General features: G+C 44.4%; 5 protein-coding genes across 11 annotated transcripts in view; 3 read left to right on the forward strand and 2 right to left on the reverse strand.

The window, feature by feature from the left end:
- Nucleotides 1–14,406, forward strand: part of LOC109516106 (regulator of G-protein signaling 9-like) — a 29,266-nt gene extending 14,860 nt beyond the window's left edge. The window contains exons 18-19 of the mRNA XM_019870352.1: nt 7,374–7,384; nt 14,394–14,406. The gene's annotated coding sequence lies outside the window, so the exon portion shown is untranslated. The remainder of the gene's footprint in view (nt 1–7,373; nt 7,385–14,393) is intronic.
- Nucleotides 212–5,522, forward strand: ccz1 (CCZ1 homolog, vacuolar protein trafficking and biogenesis associated). The gene is made up of 17 exons (XM_019870613.1): nt 212–350; nt 647–722; nt 831–927; nt 1,059–1,156; nt 1,259–1,352; nt 1,458–1,538; nt 1,612–1,659; nt 1,774–1,857; nt 1,983–2,158; nt 2,235–2,316; nt 2,429–2,490; nt 2,613–2,724; nt 3,265–3,298; nt 3,386–3,503; nt 4,568–4,726; nt 4,849–4,976; nt 5,056–5,522. Exons 2-17 carry the CDS (start codon nt 709–711, stop codon nt 5,109–5,111), a joined length of 1,443 nt encoding a protein of 480 aa, XP_019726172.1. The 5' UTR covers nt 212–350; nt 647–708; the 3' UTR covers nt 5,112–5,522.
- Nucleotides 5,979–10,672, forward strand: dlgap5 (discs, large (Drosophila) homolog-associated protein 5). Of its 4 annotated transcripts, XM_019870216.1 has the most exons (18): nt 5,979–6,103; nt 6,567–6,811; nt 6,926–7,104; nt 7,259–7,339; nt 7,442–7,481; nt 7,615–7,704; nt 7,785–7,880; nt 7,984–8,058; nt 8,149–8,186; nt 8,295–8,677; nt 8,765–8,853; nt 8,936–9,096; nt 9,168–9,272; nt 9,357–9,591; nt 9,725–10,069; nt 10,284–10,336; nt 10,426–10,549; nt 10,589–10,672. In XM_019870216.1, the coding sequence occupies exons 2-17, from the start codon at nt 6,580–6,582 to the stop codon at nt 10,531–10,533; spliced, it is 2,310 nt and encodes a 769-aa protein (XP_019725775.1). In that variant the 5' UTR covers nt 5,979–6,103; nt 6,567–6,579; the 3' UTR covers nt 10,534–10,549; nt 10,589–10,672. The 4 variants fall into 4 exon arrangements, with proteins under 4 accessions (XP_019725775.1, XP_019725784.1, XP_019725791.1 ...); XM_019870225.1 differs by lacking the exon at nt 10,589–10,672 and having other exon boundaries at nt 8,298–8,677; nt 10,426–10,582; XM_019870232.1 differs by lacking the exon at nt 10,589–10,672 and having other exon boundaries at nt 7,615–7,668; nt 10,426–10,582.
- rsph10b (radial spoke head 10 homolog B) lies at nt 10,686–15,736 on the reverse strand. Of its 4 annotated transcripts, none has more exons than XM_019870385.1 (17): nt 15,180–15,736; nt 15,021–15,096; nt 14,680–14,748; nt 14,446–14,613; nt 14,273–14,358; nt 13,983–14,103; nt 13,715–13,894; nt 13,303–13,405; nt 13,093–13,190; nt 12,278–12,467; nt 12,025–12,133; nt 11,759–11,838; nt 11,483–11,631; nt 11,300–11,404; nt 11,166–11,225; nt 11,013–11,058; nt 10,686–10,920 (listed from the first exon to the last, which is right to left on the reverse strand). In XM_019870385.1, exons 1-17 carry the CDS (start codon nt 15,305–15,307, stop codon nt 10,796–10,798), a joined length of 1,893 nt encoding a protein of 630 aa, XP_019725944.1. In that variant the 5' UTR covers nt 15,308–15,736; the 3' UTR covers nt 10,686–10,795. The 4 variants fall into 4 exon arrangements, with proteins under 4 accessions (XP_019725944.1, XP_019725935.1, XP_019725959.1 ...); XM_019870376.1 differs by having other exon boundaries at nt 14,446–14,637; XM_019870394.1 differs by having other exon boundaries at nt 10,886–10,920; nt 11,149–11,225; nt 14,446–14,637.
- A 95-nt stretch (nt 15,737–15,831) lies between these two features.
- The window catches only part of pms2 (PMS1 homolog 2, mismatch repair system component), a 6,246-nt gene continuing 3,032 nt past the window's right edge, over nt 15,832–19,045 (reverse strand). The window contains exons 10-15 of the mRNA XM_019870203.1: nt 18,199–18,351; nt 17,336–18,122; nt 16,842–17,009; nt 16,509–16,609; nt 16,244–16,413; nt 15,832–16,158 (exon numbers count right to left, since the gene is read on the reverse strand). Coding sequence (XP_019725762.1) covers nt 16,015–16,158; nt 16,244–16,413; nt 16,509–16,609; nt 16,842–17,009; nt 17,336–18,122; nt 18,199–18,351 — 1,523 coding nt within the window. The 3' untranslated portion in view covers nt 15,832–16,014. The remainder of the gene's footprint in view (nt 16,159–16,243; nt 16,414–16,508; nt 16,610–16,841; nt 17,010–17,335; nt 18,123–18,198; nt 18,352–19,045) is intronic.

Raw genomic sequence — 19,045 nt, forward strand, 5'->3', positions numbered from 1 at the left:
AAAGCATATACTGTACAGTGATGCAAAATTACCAATCTTGTTGATAGCTTTTGCAAGTCGCTAACCCCTATTTTTTCCAGTGGAAGGTCTTATCTTCGCATTATCTATGAAGTAAAATTATTATTATTATTATTATTATTATTATTATTATTATTTATTCAGCGCTGGGACCATTCAACTTTTTTGAGCTCGCTGCGTTTTCCTCCCGGCTAGTTTTAGGTGTAACACACTGCTGTCAAAAGCAGGAAGTAGACGATGCAAACTGTCTCTCCTCTTGTTTAGTGGCATTTTTTTTCCTCTGCTGTTATACAACGACGTGCATACGAAACTGTTCATTTATGCGCTGCAAGGTGAGAGTTTATTTCCCTTTTCCTCCAACAGTTTTGTTTTTGGTGTTTTTTTTATACGCTTTGGACGTCATTCAGCACACCGGAAAGTCTTGCTAGCGAAGCTAACGTGCAAAAATGTCCTATAAGATGTACAGTATTGCTGCTGAATGTTTTACTCGTTACACGTTTTCTTTGCTGAAAACACTTGTTGTATAAAGTGTAATTTTTACAACCACAAGACAAAAATTAGTGAAATTGTAATTTTCATGATCATATGAAGCTGTGCTATCCATAAAGTGCTTGTTTTGCTTCTGCAGGTGAACGGCATGCTTGCAACACAATTATTAGCGCAAAGGAAATCCAGACAAACGTGACACTGATGCTGATGATTAGGTAAAACCAGATTCTTTTATTTACTGCACGGGGCGATCATGAAAATAACCTGGTATTATTTTACATTGACTTATTATTATTATTATTATTATTATTATTGTCTTGCAGCCCCAGAATGTCGTCGGGAATGCAAGAGAAACAGTTCACAGCATGTCTACTCAATTTCTTTGTTTATAATCCCACATTTGGACCACGGGAAGGAGAGGTGAGGTCGGCATCTCAAATGATGAGTTTGAAATTTGCACCTGAACTAGGAGGTCCCGTTATAATAGCTTTACCTGTGTCTTGATAAGTACTGATGTCAGGTGATGTTTTTTTTTTTTTTAATCACATTAGGAAGAGAAAAAGATACTGTTTTATCACCCCAGCGACGTGGAGAAGAACGAAAAGATCCGAAATGTGGGCCTTTGTGAAGCTATCGTCCAGTTCACGAGGTGGTCATGATAGATGGGATCTATTGCAATAAGATATTAATGATGTCTAGAAAATGTTGCAGAAGAGCCAAGGGAGTAGCTAATGTTTGTGTTCTTATCTAGAACATTCTGCCCAACAAAACCAGCAAAATCCCTGCACACGCAGAAGAACCGACAGTTTTTCTTTGAGCCTGAGGAAAACTTTTGGATGGTCATGGTAAATTGTTAAATCTTTTCTCTGGTTTCCGGGAATGGAATGCAATCCGTTTTCCTTTCCCACTTGTTTTTTTTTTTTTTTTTTTGTGTCCCATTTATTGCTCAGGTGGTTCGAAACCCAATGATTGAAAAACCAAACAAAGATGGAAAGCCTCCCACGATCGAGTACCAGGAAGAGGAAATCCTTGTGAGTGTTTGTCCTCTCTTTGAATAGTATCCGCTTCCAAGTTGTTCACCATGCTTACTGCGCCCCCTTCAAGGACACCGTTTACGGCGCTGTGGTGAAGCAGTGCTACAGCATGTATAAGGTAAGCGCCGATTTTTTTTTTTCCCCCTCTATTGAGTTCTAAGCGTCTCGTCACATTCATGTTGGACAAAGATTCTCAAAAGATTGTGTGTGATGACTTTCCTTTTTGCTGCAGCTCTTCAACGGTACCTTTAGTCGAGCCATGGATGCCGGCGGAGTGGAGCTGCTTACTCAGAAGCTTGAAAAATTCTTCTACAGGGTAAAAAAAAAAAACATTCTCAAGCTGTTTGGCCCCCGTGGCATATATTTGCAATTTTATACAATGCCGGCGAATAATTCCCTACACCTCATGTTTGCGCTGCATTTTTTATCTTCGTCTTCCAGTACCTGCAGACTCTCCACCTGCAGTCCTGTGACCTGCTGGACGTCTTTGGCGGCATCAGTTTCTTCCCGCTGGACAAAATGACGTACCTGAAGATCCAGTCCTTTGTCAACCGGGTGGAGGAGAATCTCAGCCTCATCAAATACACCGCCTTCCTCTACAACGACCAGCTCATCTGGTAACGAGACGGACACGTTCGCCTCAGCTCGCGCCGCTTCTGCGGTGGGTGTTTTATTATCTTTTTTGCGCGACAGGAGCGGCCTGGAACAAGATGACATGAGGATTCTGTACAAGTACCTGACCACGTCGCTGTTCCCCAGGCACTCCGAGCCGGAGGTAAAGAAAAAGCTGCGTGTGCACTTCAGGTGCTGAGGATGTTGTCCGTCCATACTTAACACACGTGCGATGCGCATTTCTCCCTCTTTGGGTTCGTTCCGCCCGTGTCCAGTTGGCTGGCAGGGACTCGCCTCTTAGGCCGGAGGTCGCAGGCAATTTGTTGCATTATGGGAGGTGAGTGCCGAAACCGCCGATGGGCAGATTTGCTGCTCGACGGTTGCGTCTAATTGAGTTAAATGCGTCGATGACATCGTTCATTGCAATAACAACTTTATTTTACATGCTGTTCTCTTCAGGTTTTTGACAGGCCCGCCCAACCTTAAAGACCCGGAGGCCAAATTCCGTTTCCCCAAAATATTTGTGAGTGCAGAAGATGGCCATGAGGAGCTGCACCTCATTGTCTATAAGGTAACCTGACAGATGACGTGCCGGTGCCGTGCGTGTCGGGGGACTGATGCCATGTCGAAGGGGGACATTTGGAGCATGTGCGAGACGAACCCTTTCAGGGACAGCGGCCATGACAGTGGACCGTTTATCACGGTTACAGGGTGCACGAAAGGGTTATTATATCAAATTAAACGTCCTTGTACGAATTAGACGCTAATGCTGTAAAGTGAAACCAATTGTGTCGGCCCGCTTTTGGTCGACCGCATTGCTCTCTCAATAATTGATTCTTGAATATTTTGCCACGCGTCTACGAATGGATTATGCCTCTTCGTCCCGCCGCGTGAAAGGGATGTTCGTCAAATGACTTTGATCGTGTGAGCGGATGACGTTGGTGTAAAATACGCCCAGCGCTCGAACTCGGGAGATGGATTTTGGAGGATTAGACGTGCTTTTTTTTTTTTTTTTAAATAACGAGAATGCGCAGCCCGTGAGTCTCAGCGCGGCAATGTCATTTCGAAGCTGTGTGACCTTCTTAACTGTGTTTGACCTGCTCTCTTCCAGGCGATGAGCGCCGCCGCCTGTTTTATGGTCAACGGTAAGCGTCAAATCGCTCAGTCCGACCCATAGATTATGGCTTTGTCAATAAAGCTGCTTCTCTCTCTCACGTCGACTTTCCACACAGCTTCCGTGGACATGACGAGGGAGTTCTGCGAGCAGTTGGATGGCTTGGTGGGGCCGCAGCTCACCTTGCTGGCGTCTGACATATGCGAGCAGTTCACCGTCAACCGCAGGATATCGGGGTTCGTTGATGCGTGCCGGTTTTTGACGCTTGGACGTTGGTCAACATTTCAGAAATGTCCTCATGAGCTGACTTCTTAACATTTGGCGACCTTGACTGAGCCAAGGCATGTCTTTCCGATCAGAAAAATATCACGGCGCACACCTGGTTGAAAACGTCACCCAAGTCATGTGTTCCTGAAGCGCAGCTTTGGTGCATTCGTTAAAAACGTACAGACATATTTCAAGTTTGTATTTCGGTTCAAAGTAATGGGGAAAAAAATAAATAAAATAACTTACTGCTTAAGTGACCGAGATAATTGCTGCGCGTGATTGGCTAACAAACTCATCCAAAGAGAATCGATAGGCGTCAGCATTGAAACAATGCTACAGGCTAATCGCCTCATTGCTGTGCTTGACCGAGGCACGATTTTATGCAAGAGGAGCTATCGACCAATTATTGATTGTCCATGAAGGAACATTCTTTTCAAAAGGCCAGCATTTCTGTTTTAAAAAAGAAATATTTCAGTTTACCAACTTATATTGAGCTAAACAAAAAAATTTTTTTTTTTGCTTTGTTTTTATTTTTCATCCTAATTCATCTCAGTGTCATCCCGATGGACAGCCCTCAAGCGTCCATCTGCCCGAGCGGGTTGCTTCGAATGCATCCGTGACTGTAATCCAAGTATCGACTCGACTCAAGAAGCCACTGAATAAATAACGAAGTCCCGCATTTCTTTTCTGCCGCCTGCCCTGATTTGGTCGCCGTCAAGTCAACTGCGTCAGTGACGCCATCCTCAGCTTACTTGTCCCAGTGGCTATAATCCTCCAGAGTGACTTATCACCGTGTATAATTCATACATACTTGACCCACGGTGTTTTTTTTTTTTTTTTTTTAAACTGCCGTTATGTTTAACCGACTGACTCAAAGCTGACATTATAACTGCTTGACAGAAATGACTTGCACAAATCATTTTCCTTTCGCGTTAAAGGACAGCCTCGTCACAGTCGAGCAATTCCAATTTCATGACCGATATCCGTTTTTTAAATCTTTTTGTCTCGTGTCCGCCATGTCGCACCCACAAAGGCCAGAGAAGGAGCCCCAGTTTAAGTTCATCTACTTCAACCACATGAACCTGGCAGAGAAAAGCACGATACACATGAGGAAAACGGCCAGCGTCTGCCTCACGTCTGTCCATCCGGACCTCATGAAGATCCTGGGGGACATCAACTGTGACTTCGCCAGGTACGCCAGACAACTTTGAAATTTGCTGATTGCAAATCCAAAGTAATGCAACGCCCCGCATTAAAAAAAAAAAAAAAAAGATAGTCAAAATGAGTCAAATAATGTTTTTGTGGGTCTTTCAGAGTTGATGAAGATGAAGAGATTATAGTCAAAGCCATGACGGACTACTGGGTGGTTGGCAAAAAGTCTGACCAGAGAGAACTCTATGTGATCCTCAATCAGAAGAACGCCAACCTCATTGAAGTCAATGGTAGGTCTGCAGCAACGTTTGTGTCATACCCACTGCCAGACGTCCATAAACAACCTTGTCTGTCCTTCCTCTTTCGCAGAGGAGGTGAAGAGACTTTGCGCGACACAATTCAACAACATCTTCTTCTTGGATTGATGGAATGAGCACAGAGACTCTTTGACCGCACGACCAACTTGTCAGCGTCGCAGGGTGTCACGGCAGCGTCGGTCTCACGCAATAGTTGCACTGTAAAAATAAAAACAACGAAAAGATTTCCCATCGTTTTTTTTTTAATTGAACTTTTGAGATGTCATTCCCTTTTGTAATTACGTGTACTTGGAATTTTGTCATGTCGTTGTCTTTGCACATCATTTCTTTCGAGAGATTTCTGTTAAGATTTCAGCGTGTGTCTTTCATTGAACACCTTTTCTGTGTCTCAAACTGGTGTATGCATAACTGCTATTTCAGGTGGCTTTCATCCCCAATCCCTTTTTGACTATCATGTCAAAACTGGTGGTTTGTAAACAACGCTACTAAATTTGAATAAATTATGGAGTAATTTTGCATACTGTAAGAACCCTCTGTTTCTGATCAAGAGTATTTGTTTGACCTTAGGACCAAAATGATGTTGGAATCATTTCGTGTGACTTATAACAGAACGAGGTAGATAACTAAAGGTTTTTGAGTAATTTCACATTTGATTTTAGTACTGCTGCCTATTTATATACAAACAAAGTCAATTTTGTGCTCACGTTTTAACGTCTTCAAAGTTTGTAAAACTTTTCTGACGGACCTTTGATATGTTTCCCGTTTGTTTGTCTTTGGTTATTTCGTTTTGAGTATGTTACTTAACATACTGTTAAAGAATTTTTAATTTATAAAGCGGAAGTAGAGAAGTTGAAGTGCCAATGAAAAATCTGCATTTTTTTTTTTTTTGACGTCCAGCCAATCAGAATACTGTTAAGGAATTTTTATAAAGCGGAAGTAGAGAAGTTGAAGCGCCAATGAAAAACCAGAAATGTTTTGACGTCAAGCCAATCACATCGTAAGACTAAATTCAAATAGTCAACCCTTCATGTTCGCTTGAGGTAGTAGCTGGGCGTGTACTGCGATTATTTTCAAATTGTTTTTCTCTTTCTAACCAAAAGGTAAGAGGAATTTACATCAATATTTTGCAAAACTTTGGTTTTCAAGGTTTCACTCTCTCGCGTCGTAGCCTGCTGAACGCTATCTATCGTAAGCGACGGTATTATTGTTAGCTAACCCGTTCGAGACGGTGCACACTGTTTTTCAGTTGCCTTTGAAATGATGTGTACGACCCCAAATTTGTGTATTTATTTGACCGACGATTGCATGTATTTGTCACCTCTTGGTGAATCGTTACTATATCCGAAATTATAACAAAAGTACTTTTATGTTTAAGTAGACATACAGACTGTATAAACGAAGACTGAGAAAAGAAGCTGAGTCAAACGTAGAGAATCTGAAATGTACCGTAAATATCGCCGGGGGGGGGGGGAATACTCAAAGTACAGACACACACATTATATTTTGTAAATCCTGTATTTTACATTTTCCTACCCCCCGCCCCCCTCCTACTATCTACTACAGGCGTATCATCACCATGGATTGCCAGTTTTCTTATTTGCGCCGCCGGGACAGCAGTGTGGCCATGCTGAGGGTGAAAATGTCCCGCAGAATCAGTCAGAACCAGAAGGAGAATCGAGGGCGGGCTGTGGATGCACGAAGGCAGCTGGACAATCTCACAGAGCAGGAAACTAATCTGGATAACTCTGCTGTGACCAACACGCCACCAATGAAAGATGTCACAAACGTCAAGGAAAAATCTGCCAAAAGTAGTTGTCTCCATCTCACACACATCCATTCATATGATTTAACCCTCGTGTTGAGTGCCAAGGTGCACCTCATTATTGATAAACTTCCTTCTCTCCAACCATATTTATTTGCAGACAAGGCCTTAGAAGAGAAGCTGAAACAGCTTGCTCGCTGGAAAGAGAGAAAGGCCCTTCAGAAAGAGAAAGAAAAGCAAGAGAGGGAACGGAAGGGAGTGTTTAAGACTGGCCTGTATCATCCAAAAGACACTGTTTTCTCCTGGCCTGCGGTACCGGCGGCCTCAAAAGCAAAAGAGGTTAGCGTGACCACCTCGCCCAAAGTCAGTTGAGAGTCTCTGACTCACCTGCCACCCTAATGAGGATTAAACACTGTAAAATAAATAAATAAATAATCATAATGGATCGGGTCTTGTAGTACCTTGACTTGCAATTCTACTTTTTCTATCCTAGACCAAAACGAACGCGGCTCCATCACAAATCAGCAGAGTCACCCGTTCAATGAAACAACAGCAGCAGCAGCAATTGCAGAAGGTGCGACTCGATCTAATTTCAGATTTTTCAAAAGGTCAGATTAGAGTCGTTACTCACACAACGTTGCGTCATCGTACCTTTCTTGTGCCTCACACTGCGCAGCCTCTGAAGACGCTCCGTTCAAATACGGCAGCAAAGAAAGGTACATTCTTATTTTCCTAAAAGGGAACTTATCAAACAAAATACTTCTTTCATATATGTATGCAAATTATTGGGTGTTTGGTGTTTCTAAACAGTTTGTGACTGCAAATATTTTTTTATTCCCCTCTTTTCAGATCCACCTGCTCCTCAGACATCAACCAGGGCCATTTCTGTCAAAGCAGCGTCAGGTTTGGATAAAAAAAAAAAAATAGAAATTTGTGCCGGTGACGACCACAAAGCATGTCGTCAAACTTATTGTGCTTGTTCCCCCCAATCTCATTGGCTTTCCCGATTTGTTTCGTAGTGGGGACCGTTGGAAGAGGACACTCGACCAGATCGGCCAACAGGACTGTGACAGCGCCCCCTGCAGTCCAAAACCAAACAAAGGACACATTGCCAGGTATGAATTCAGATTCAGATTCAGAATTGATGACATGCCAGGCTCCTTTGCGACTTTAAATCGAGAAAATGTCATCGTTTCAACGGATACTCATTTCACGTAGATCAGAGAATCACAAGGAGAAGAGCCATTGTTTCCCCTTCGCCACGGGCCTCTGCGAGCCAAAGGAACTGCACAGGTGCACCATTGTGGCGTTTGGACAGACGAGATGCTCGTTTGGTCCCCTCCTCGAATGAGACTAATTGCTCTATTATGCATCTTTTGGTAGCCGACGACAACCCGGCCGAACATCCTCTTGTGACCCAAGTGAGCATTTCTGACGCATGTCACGTTTTTAAAAAAATGGAATCTGGCTTTTTCACCGGCAGCGCAATTCACGTCTCTCTTGGTTCTTCTCGCAACTCGCTTTTGGAGCAGGATAATCCGGCGCCAGAGGAGGAATTTGAGAAACTCAAATTGACGACTCGCTCTGAGGAGGAGACCGCAGCGGTGGACAAAGGACGAGTCGAGCCGCCCTCGTTCGCTCCCGAGGGCTTTGTGTTCCAGGCTCCCGCCGGCTTGGAAGCCTTCTCTTTTGTGCCTCTCACGCCTCGCTCGGCTGATCGCTTCCTCGCGCCGATGTCCGCGTCGCCGTACTTGACGCGCTCACAAGCCAAACTCGAACGCGAACGTCAGGCTGCGCCACGCCGATCCTCTCCGCGCCGCTCTCCTCCTCCTCCTCCTCCTCTTCCTCTCACGGCGGGTTCTCCGATGCCGAGCGGCCCCCTTCACCCAAAGCACGATGTGCCATACTTCAGGTTAGCTTGTTGAATTTGAAGTTGTTCAAATCTTAAAACGCTTTTGTCAATTCGTGGATGTTTTTTTTGTTGCTTCACGATGCCCAGGTCACAGCTGGCCAACGAGTCGGACAGATTGACATCTTTGTGTGATCAGTGGCAGACAAGAGGGGAAGACGAGTCCATCCCTGAGGAAAGTGAGTGAAGCGACCGCTCCGCGCGGGTTCGTTTTTTTGGCGCAAATGAGACAACGCCCACATCCCCTCCGTGTGTGATCAGTGCGAGGCCGCGTGCGTACAACGGTGGGCCAGGCCAGGCTGCTCATGAAAGAGCGTTTCAACCAGTTTAGCGGCCTGGTGGACGACTGCGAGCTGCGCCGAGGGGCGAAGCTCACCACCTGCAGCGACCTGGAAGGCTTTTGGGACATGGTTTACTTCCAGGTTAGTCCTCCGTACGAGCGCCGTCGCTTGTTTCCAAATGGCGCTGAAAGATGACCGCCACTCTTTGCCAGGTGGAAGACGTTCACAGGAAGTTTGACGCCCTCAAAGAAGCGGAGGCGCGAAACTGGCTGGAAGAACCCAAACCGCCGTCACCCCGACAGAAGAAAACGGTCAAGGTGACGAATTGGAAGTCCCGTTTGAGGGGTCACCCTGTTTCGCGGTAAATATATCCAGTTTTTGAAAAACTTTTGTCGCCGCAGAAACCCGCACCAGCGCCTGCCAAGCCAACAGGAAGCAACGCGGGGGCCAGGTCCGGCCTGGCAGCGGTGAAAGCGGCCATGAGAGCCCAAAAGAAGGCGGCCGAGGCCGCAAAGGCCGCAGGTGACGCCACTGACGGCGAGCCCCGCCCGTCCTCTCGAGGAGCGCCGCGTCGGTCTGACGTGGTGGTTTTTGATGGGGGCTTCTTCTGTGTGGAGAGCCCAGCCAAGACTCCCGGTAAGCCTGCGAGAAATTCCGCGGCGAGGTGTGGATTGTTGTTGAAATACAGCGGTGGCAAAAATACTCATATCATGTACTCATTTTTGTGATCCCACCACTGCCGACCTCACACTCCAACTGTCGACGGCAGGTGGCGTGAGGCGATCCAGCCGCCTGGGTGCCGCGGCGCCGCCCTACGCCTCGCCCCTCACCAACCACTCGACTCCAAGAAGGGCCAGTCGTCGCTCCCTCGCATTGGGGCAGACCGTCAGAAGCCCCGCCCAGTCCAAGGGCACTCGGACCCCCCTCTGCCGCCCTGGCCACCGAAGCTCCAGATGTTCCCCGGAGCCGCTGCCCGCCACCTCTCTGCCCTTCCAAAGAGAAAATGCTGACGCCCCCGCTCCTTTCTCCCTTCTTGTGGATGCAGCTTTGGGCGGGGGGCAGCTGGAAGCGGCCGCCAGAGCTCAATCTGAGCATCTGACTCTGCAGGAAGACGGTATCATGATTTTACACACACACACGCACGCACATATATGATGCATGAGCATTTGAGTTTTATTTTTGAGTAATAGTCTCAGCTCTTTAATTTATCTCTTGGATTATGGACTGCACTGGGGATCACTTTTTTTTGGGGGCGGGGGTCGCTGCACTTCAAGTATTGGTACACTCTTGGTTTAGTGTCTTTTTTTTTTTTTTTTCCCCCTTCACAGTTTTGCTCACTGTCACCAAAGAACCTTCTCCATTAACCCCACAGCCACCACAGGTTCAAACTTTTCTTTCAAATTGACACAAGCCTCGACCGCAACTTGCTTTCTTCCTATTCACGTCATGTTTATTTTGCATATTTTATAGGCTGAGACAGCAGAGGCGTCCTTGTTTCTATTCACGCCGAACCCCAAGGACAGGATCCGGCAGTCTGTTTGCCCCAGTGACCTCATGTACTTCACGCCGCCACTGTAACTATGAATCTCTCCTTTTGTTATTCTGTAAAAGGGAACAGCCCCCCCCCACCGCCTCAGAAAAATATTTGCCGTTTTATTTTTGAAAATATTGTAACTCGTTTGATGATTTACCCTCAATAAAATTGTAGTCAAAAAAAGGAGTCTTCGTGATATAATGAAACGCTTTATCAAATATTTTCCAATCCGGAGCGTCGTGGAGACAGTTTGCTCCTTTTGAAATTGGAGCAAGAGTCGCCTTTTGTCGCGTCGAGCAACGGCGGTCAGAGTAAGCGGAGAAGGTCAACGGCGGGGAAGAACATGCGTTTGAAGAAGTGATGGATCTTATGACTCCAAGCATCCACTTCACGGTCTTGGGCCAGCGTTTGTTGCCACTGACGCGCTAGCGCTGGAGAAAGTCAAAAACATTTAGAAGGTGCACAGGAGAACCTTTTATATACGCGCTGGAGAAAATTTCAGGTGTATTGTGAATACACAAACCTGAAGATGATCGAGACGGTCCTATCTTGGGATAAGGACCCGTCATCTGTTGAGCAAATGTCATCTGGCCTGTTACTGTGACTTCTTACGCCGTACAATTCAAGATAATTTTTTTTATGTAGTCAGTGTTTCTTACAAGTAAAAACCTCTGACCTGCTGACACTTCACCTCGCCGCAGCCAAGAAGCACCTCGAAAAATTCCAGGAACGTAATCTGTAGCATCAGGAAAATCCGTACGTACGTTTTAGTCCGTATACGTCAACGATTCCACTGGACAAAGCGCCTACCTCATGTTCCATGCAGGCGGACCGGTTGCTGGGATCCAGGGTCTCTGCGCAGATGATATCGATGACCCTCACGATGGTCAAATCGTTGTCGTAAAGATGGAGATCCTAGCGTGGGAAAACAAATGTTAACTCTCGTGCGCTTTCAAATGCTTTAGAAAATACGGGGATGATAACGGCGTGAACCTGATACAGCCACAGTATGTGGCGGTTTGTCATGGTGCTGTCATCCCTGGGTGCTTTGTTGACCCTGCAGTAGGCCCGGTATACCTTCCAGCATTTCACAAGGAAGTCCACAGCCACAATTGTGCGCTCTGGCGGCTTAAAAAGGAAACCTTTGGGGGGACACCCCGCAATGGTCAATCCCAATTTATGGACAGACGAGCGTTGAGATAGTTTAGCTCCTGTTCGTGATGGAAAAATAACAGAATATTCCATTCATGTTTGATTTCTTCTTCCTACCTTTTACATTCTTGGCATTCGGAAATATATCATCGATCAATAGTTTAGCGAAACACGCAGCCAGAAGGTGGTTTGATGACCTGCAACAAGAAAAGTAGTCCTCATCATTTCAGAAAAATGACTGCTGGTAGGGAGAACTTTTTTTCCCACTGTACATTTAAAACTTTGGAGCTTTGTTTGTAAAAACTTTGCGAGAGGATGAGAATTGGGTAAGGGAAAAAAAAAAATAATTCCACTACGGAGCAAATGTCTACTCGATTGCTTACTCCATGTCGTTGTGGTGGATGTGGTAGGCGACGATCACGAGGCAGCTGAGGAACCGACTGAGCATGATGGGAGTAAAGGGGGAGTGAACCTCGGCTGGGTCTGGGTTATCTGACACAAAAGGAGAGTTGATCAGCGACGGCACGGATCAGTGAACAAGTTCCTGCGCTGATCAGATTAAAATTGGACACTTTATATGCATCGGCCAATCCTTGACATATTTGCTTTTTGACTGTTGCCAAATACACCTCTCACCTCGTATGAAAAGGTCAAGCTCCGCCAAGGAGACGCCGTGATGGTGGACGTAACAGTCGTTGAGCAGGCGCCACAGCTGCATGCGGGACAGCAGGAAGGCGCCGCCGGGAATCTGAGGTTGACCGAGTCGGCTGTAGAAACGATAGATGGACCTCAGCTCCGTCTTGTGCCTCAGCAGAACAAACCGCACCTGTTTCAGTGAACAACATGTGAGCGGCAGGCATGAAGAAATAGCGCACCACATCATAGCGTTCTAAAGCGAATTAAGGTGGGAAATGATCCAATTTTACTTGATTGGTCTGCAAATCATTTATTGATGACAAATAATGTATCTTTGTTTTTCCATCTATTCCAGTAAAGTGACGGGCATCTTCAACGTATGAGTACCACCAACGGTACATGGGCTCCCTCTAGTGGCTAAGAAAAGCATCACAGGCATTTTCAACACACGACACCGCCAACGGTACGTGGGCTCCCTCTAGCGGTAAAGGAAAGCATCACAGGCATCATCAACGCACGAGTACCACCAACGGTAGGTGGGCTTCCTCTCGTGGTAAAGGAAAGAATCACTGACTTGGATGTTCAATGGTACAATGATTTCAACTTTTTAAATCCAGTACAGTAGTTGTATTTCATTTAAATACAATGTATTTAGTTCTGTGAAAATGCTTGTTTTCAAAATTCATTCAGATAACATTTTTATTTAACTTTGAAATGCAATGGTGGCAAAAGCCTCTCGTTGTCATTCAAATCGATCATTACTATCTTTACAAAGGGCTTTTTGTCACAGACGTGCTCATAAATTGGGCACTGACCTGTTTGTGCTCAATGTCTCGTTTTCTCTGAGGTATTTTCTCCAAAATAGAATCTATGTTGACGGTCATGTCTGGTCCAAGAGAAGATTCGTCCGTACCTGATGCGGGAAATGCCCATGACACAAAAAGCTAATTGTAATATTCATCCATGCATTATCATCTATCTAGATCACTATTGCTGATTAAAATGATGTGCAAAGGTTGATCTACCAAGTAGAACGGGGGCCTGGTTTGCTGTCATGATCGGGGTCACCATCTTGTCATTGAGGAATTGTCCTTGGAAAACATAGCCGTCCTTGAGGGTAACTTTTCCCTAAAGATAAATACAAAATGGGCGCCTTTTCACCCTTTTTGTAAATATGCGTGGCCTTCAGTTTAACTGATGGCTAGCTATTTGTCAGTCAAACTGAAGGTCAGTATGTCAAAAAATATCTCGCTTGCTCGTTATGTAGCTCGGAAGTACATAGGCACAATTGTAGCTAGCTAGCTAGAGACATTATTCACACCGTAAATAATGTCCCATATACATTCATATTGATAATTACTGTATAAAAAAAAAAAAAAAAGAGAGAATCCAAAAAACAGCAGCGATCAAAACAAGAAAACTAAATATTGAATTCACCTTCCCGTGTTTTTTATTGTCTTGCCATCCACCCTCATAGGTGGCACCGCCAGCATAGTAAAAGATGCCCGGTCCGTGTCTGTAACCATGGAAAAAATTCCCCGTGTACTGATTACTGGGACGAAATTCAGCTCCGGGTTCAGTCCGTTTCATGAGCCACACGTGTGTACCGTGGCCTTGCTTGACGGTGAAGAAAAATTATCAGGTGAATACGGCCCCCTGAAAAGTACTAAAAAGTAATTGTATATGTCATATTTTCATATTCTACCTGGACTCCGTCATGCCAGTTACCAATGTAGACCTGTCCCTGATTCAGCCATCTCATGGTGCCATCGCCATTCCTCAAGTTATGCTTCCACTCGCCAAAATAAATGTTACCGGAAGGGTAGCTGTTCGAAAAAAAAAAGGCCACGCAGAAATGACAAATATTTCAAATTTAGCGACTGCAAGTAAAATAAAACGGACAGAAATCTGCTAAATCTATTCTCGTCTAGTTAACCAAGTATTTGCAATGTTGTTCATTCCTGCCACTGAATATATTCACACCGACAGTCTTACCGCCTTATTCCCCATCCCTCTCTTTTGTTCAACACCCAGTTGCCTTTGTACCAAGAAGTCTCCTCCTGGTTATAATACACAGTGCCCTAACAAGAATGAGAAACAACAAAACAAAGACTAGTCATAATCATCATCTCCTTCTCAATGTAATCATATTGAGTGTCGCGTGTTACCTTTCCGTGCCGCTTGCTGTGATTCCATTGACCTTTGTAGGTGGCATTGCCGCTTTTGTAGGTTCCGTTGCCATGCCTGACGCCATTGCACACGTCGCCTTCATAAGAGCTGCCGTCTGGCCAAATGTACTTGCCTTGGCCCATCGGCATGTTGTGAACAAACTCTCCCTGTTGCCGAGAAATGTAACGCATCTTAATCTGGTTATTTTTTTGCCCCCTTTTATACAATCCTACCTCATATGTCACTTTGTCAGCCCATGTGAAGACCCCGGTTCCTTGCATGACTCCCATGGAGAACATACCCTTCAAAAAAACAAAACAACAACAAAACAATGCTCAAGCTTCATATTGTCTTTTTAAATTCACGTTATAGGAGGAACACGCTTTAGGCGGAAAGACAACTGTAAAAATATTTCATGTTAAATGCAAACCCGTTGTAGTGTTGTGATTGACATAACAAGATTTTATGACCATTATTTAATAAGTGAGGCAAACTCACATTGTAGCTCAGTTAAAAAAATGTCAATTGTTGATTTAATTCAGAAAAAAGTTGATGACTTTATTTGTTTTTTTACCTTATAAGAATGACCGCCTTTAAACTTGGCAGTCCCTCTCCCATGGAAGAGCCCATCTCTTGTTTCGCCTTCATATCTGTCAGAGACGCCGTGACCGCTTTCATTCCCTGTTGTGCTATTCCGTACAAAATAGTAATCTACAAAAGAAAGTTAATTTACCTCTGAAAAGTTAAAACAAAGAACGAAGGCAGTTCAAATAAGCCATCGTCGTGCTGCTCGTCGTCGTCGTGATGCGTCAGTTTCGAAGCAGCAGAATAACTTGCTAAATTTGGACTCCCGTATAGCATCGCGATGCGACTTTATTTTGAAAATCATTAATATTAATACACCATTGTGTTGGCATTGTTAAAAAAATGTAATTTTCTATTCAACGTGTGTTCAAAAGTGAAATGTGCGGAGTGTAACCGAAGAACGCGAAACAAAAAATAAACAACTGGTTTCCGTGGCAACTAGAAGCTACCGTAGCTTCCGCGCTGCAGTCAACGCTGATTGTACGTCAAAAGGGCAGCCATATTGAATGAGGCAAAGTGGAACGATTGGAGAGGATGCCTCATTCTTTTGAATATATTCAAATATCGTAAGACTGAACAATGACTTTTGATTGTATTTGGCTTGTAAATGAAATTTTGCGGAAACAAACTCATGACTTGGTGGCTAATAGATGAACTAAATGTTTCTCGTTCCTGAATTAGTGTAAATTGATATTGTGGCAGAAAATAAAAACCTTTCAACACCAGTTAAAAGCAAGTGAGCTAGGTTCGAGAATTCAGATTTTAAAATATGGAAAAATAGAGTACACATTGTTTATCTGACATAATGTTTATTCGCGAATAAAACTATACCGCGTGTTGACATAAAACACTTGAAACATCTCAACGGAATTTACGAGTAAAAAAAAAATATATATATATTGAACAGGATCGAAAAAAACTTTGGATTCATCAGGTGAACTTGGGCCTGTGTACTCTTTAAATAGCACTGCTCTTGTTCTCGATCAGTCTTGCGAGATGATGTCCAGGTTGACCAGGTGTCTCATGGTGGGCCTCCCGTGAGGACAGTTCCACGGCTGCTCAATCTCACCCATGTGACCCACCAGTTTCTTCATCTCGCTTGTACTCAGCGCGGTGCCAATCATCACCTAACACAGATTCAGACAGCATCATACGTCAAACTGTAAACTAATCAGACAAATAGCGGGAACACCCCGGGGCGTCGAAACTCACAGATTTCCGACAAGCTCTGGAGGCAAACATCTGCCTGACGCGTGATGGCCGACACATGACCCCCGGGCTGTCACTCAGCATGAAGATCAGCTCCTCAATGTCCGCTGGACCAAATGTCCAGTTCTTACTCGTGGGCAGAGACACCAGCTTGACCCTCTCCATCACCTGAGCTGCATTGACAGCGTGTGTGGAAAATGGTTGAATATGATTACTAAACTAGAAATCGTTTTTTTTTAAACTTCCAAATACAAAATCGTGTTTGTACCATCTTCATCAATCTGAAATTCAAAGCCATTCTTTCGAAAAACGTCGATGTTTTCCATAAGTACGTTCTCGTTGACTGCGGTGAGGTGAAGTTTTTGAGGGCTGAAAAATAAAGAGTATATATAACTACAATACTTGGAACGGCACAATCTACTCCGATCCAATTTGATAGAACGAATATATAGAAATACAATACAGTGTGGGACAAAAGTGGTATAAACCTCAAATCCAGTTCGGATGTTCTAGGAGGCTTTTCCTGACATTTGTTTTTGGAAGAAATACTTATGCGCGAGTTACAAATACAATGATAAAAAGTAAACGTTTGGATTCTTACGCAATGAGTTTTTGCCCTTGGAGCACCGTGTGCTGCTGCAGCATCTCAAAGTTGTATTTCTCATCTGTGGCATGCTGGTCGATCATGAAGATGTCCGAGTTGAGTTTGGTGATGATGAAGCCCAGATTAAACTGCCCCACAATCTCCATCTCTTTGAACATGTCTTTGCTGTTGGGCGGCGAGAGACGCACAACGGAAGCTCATCAATTTTAAACGTGCAAGACAAGCCCCAAAACGTATTACGCATGTTCCATTCAAATTTTAGGCTTTTTATTTTGAGCAGCCTAAGGCACACATGTCATAATGATGCTATTGAAGGAGAAGTGCTCACTAACACAGATTTTGACTGTAGGTTTGGCATAAATAGTGCAATGTTTTTTTAGCATCAATATAGTGGACATTGTGCTGCTCCTTGTAGTGTGTGCACTTTGTCCACCAGAGGGCAGTATAACAATGTTGTCGCGTTTAAAATGGTGTTTACAATGCGAGTCTACCTGATCTCCTTCTTCAGCTCTTCCTCTGCACGTTGGCTTTCTCCCGGGTTAATTTTGGCTCTAAAGCGTCTGTAGAGGAGCTCCTCACAGGTTTCGCGCTTCTGCTTTTGGTCCCGTAACCTCTTAATCTTCCCGGTCAGTTCTTGCAACGTAAAATGGAGCGGCACCGCCCTCTTCTGTAAGCTGACCGGCGCATCCACCGCGCAGCCCGGATTCTCTTTCCTGGCTCGTTTCAAATCTGGACTCGCTGAGCTGCCCTCACTATGAGTAGTTGCTTCGGGTTGCGAGTGTGACTCTTGGAGAGCTTTGTGGACTTGAGTTGTTGTCTCTGTCAGTGCTTCCTTTTTTATGCTGGGTTCTTCCGCATCAAAAGTAGGCGAGTGCCGATCACAATTCGGATTATCTGCTGAAGGATTGTTGTCCAAATTGGATAGAAAAATGTCTTTGGAGTTAATATCGGTGCACGCTGTCCCCTTGCCATACCTGAACCCATCCAGCGCTGACCTCCCCGCCGAGTAGCCTGTTTTTAAACTACGTGTGAGTCCGAAAGGAGGTTTTACACCTGGATTTCCAGTGTCCTTTAAGAAAGACTTGAGGGTTTGTTGCGCCGGGCCGTGATTGGCAGCTTTTGACGTGTTGGAATTGACACCAGAATTGAAGCTGCGGTGACTTGAAAAAGCAGCTTTCAGACCAGCCAAGTTCAGGGATGACTTTGGGTTGTCAATCTCTAGTCCTGTATTGTCTCCAGATTTCTGCATGTTCTCTTCAGATGGTTTGGATGCAGGCGCTGCAAAAAATTAAAGCCACGGATGGTATTACGGACAATTCTTTCGAAGTTCCTGAATAAAATCAGGCCATCTTACCGCTGCTGGGGATGACAGCGTTGTTTACACTCATTTTATTGACACCGGCTTCAAACATGCTGATGAGACAAGACTTCAGAATGGCCAACAAGAGTTTCTCCTCCTGAAGGAAAATCTGACGCTTGTCTGGGGTTACGTTTACATCCACACACTCTGGAGAGTTAAAAAAAAAAAAAACAACAACAAAAAAAAACCCTCAAAATCAGAAATGACAGTGAGACCAAACCACAAAAGGTGAAAATCTGCAACATCCGGACCAATTTGAACTAATTTTGTCTCAACGAAGTTCTTTCGGGCCAAGATGCCACAAAAACACCACGTTTTGGTTCATTGAAGCTCTTCAACTCACTTCGGCATAGTTATCGGGCACCATGACAACGGAAAAGCAATACTTGCTGAATTTGTGACAGCCAAACCCACAATAACGACGGATGCGTTGTATAAAAAAAAAAATATATATATATATATATAGATATTTAAAACTGTATTTTGTTTTTTTTGATGTACATACAGTATTTTCAGTTCAATTAAATGAATTATTTCTGTGGCGTGTAGTCACCGTATCACCTTGATATTCGTGCTTGCACCATGTTGTTTTCGAACTCGCAAATCATTGTGATCTATATTAACTTGCGGATTGACCATCAATACTCACTACTTTTAGAAGTACATTGTGAGTAATTTTGAGTGCACTTCATTTGTTCTTTCTGGACATTCGGACTGCCCTACAAAATGGCGTAACCCTTTACTAGTACACTATAAAGGGAAACATGTGCACATTCGGACACAGCCAATGTGAATACAGATAAAGAAGACACACTCTCTTCTTTGTTTGTCTATATGACAG

The sequence above is a fragment of the Hippocampus comes genome, unplaced genomic scaffold (genome assembly GCF_001891065.2).
Source record: "Hippocampus comes isolate QL1 unplaced genomic scaffold, H_comes_QL1_v1.1 scaffold620, whole genome shotgun sequence".
In the NCBI taxonomy this organism is placed as follows: domain Eukaryota; kingdom Metazoa; phylum Chordata; class Actinopteri; order Syngnathiformes; family Syngnathidae; genus Hippocampus; species Hippocampus comes.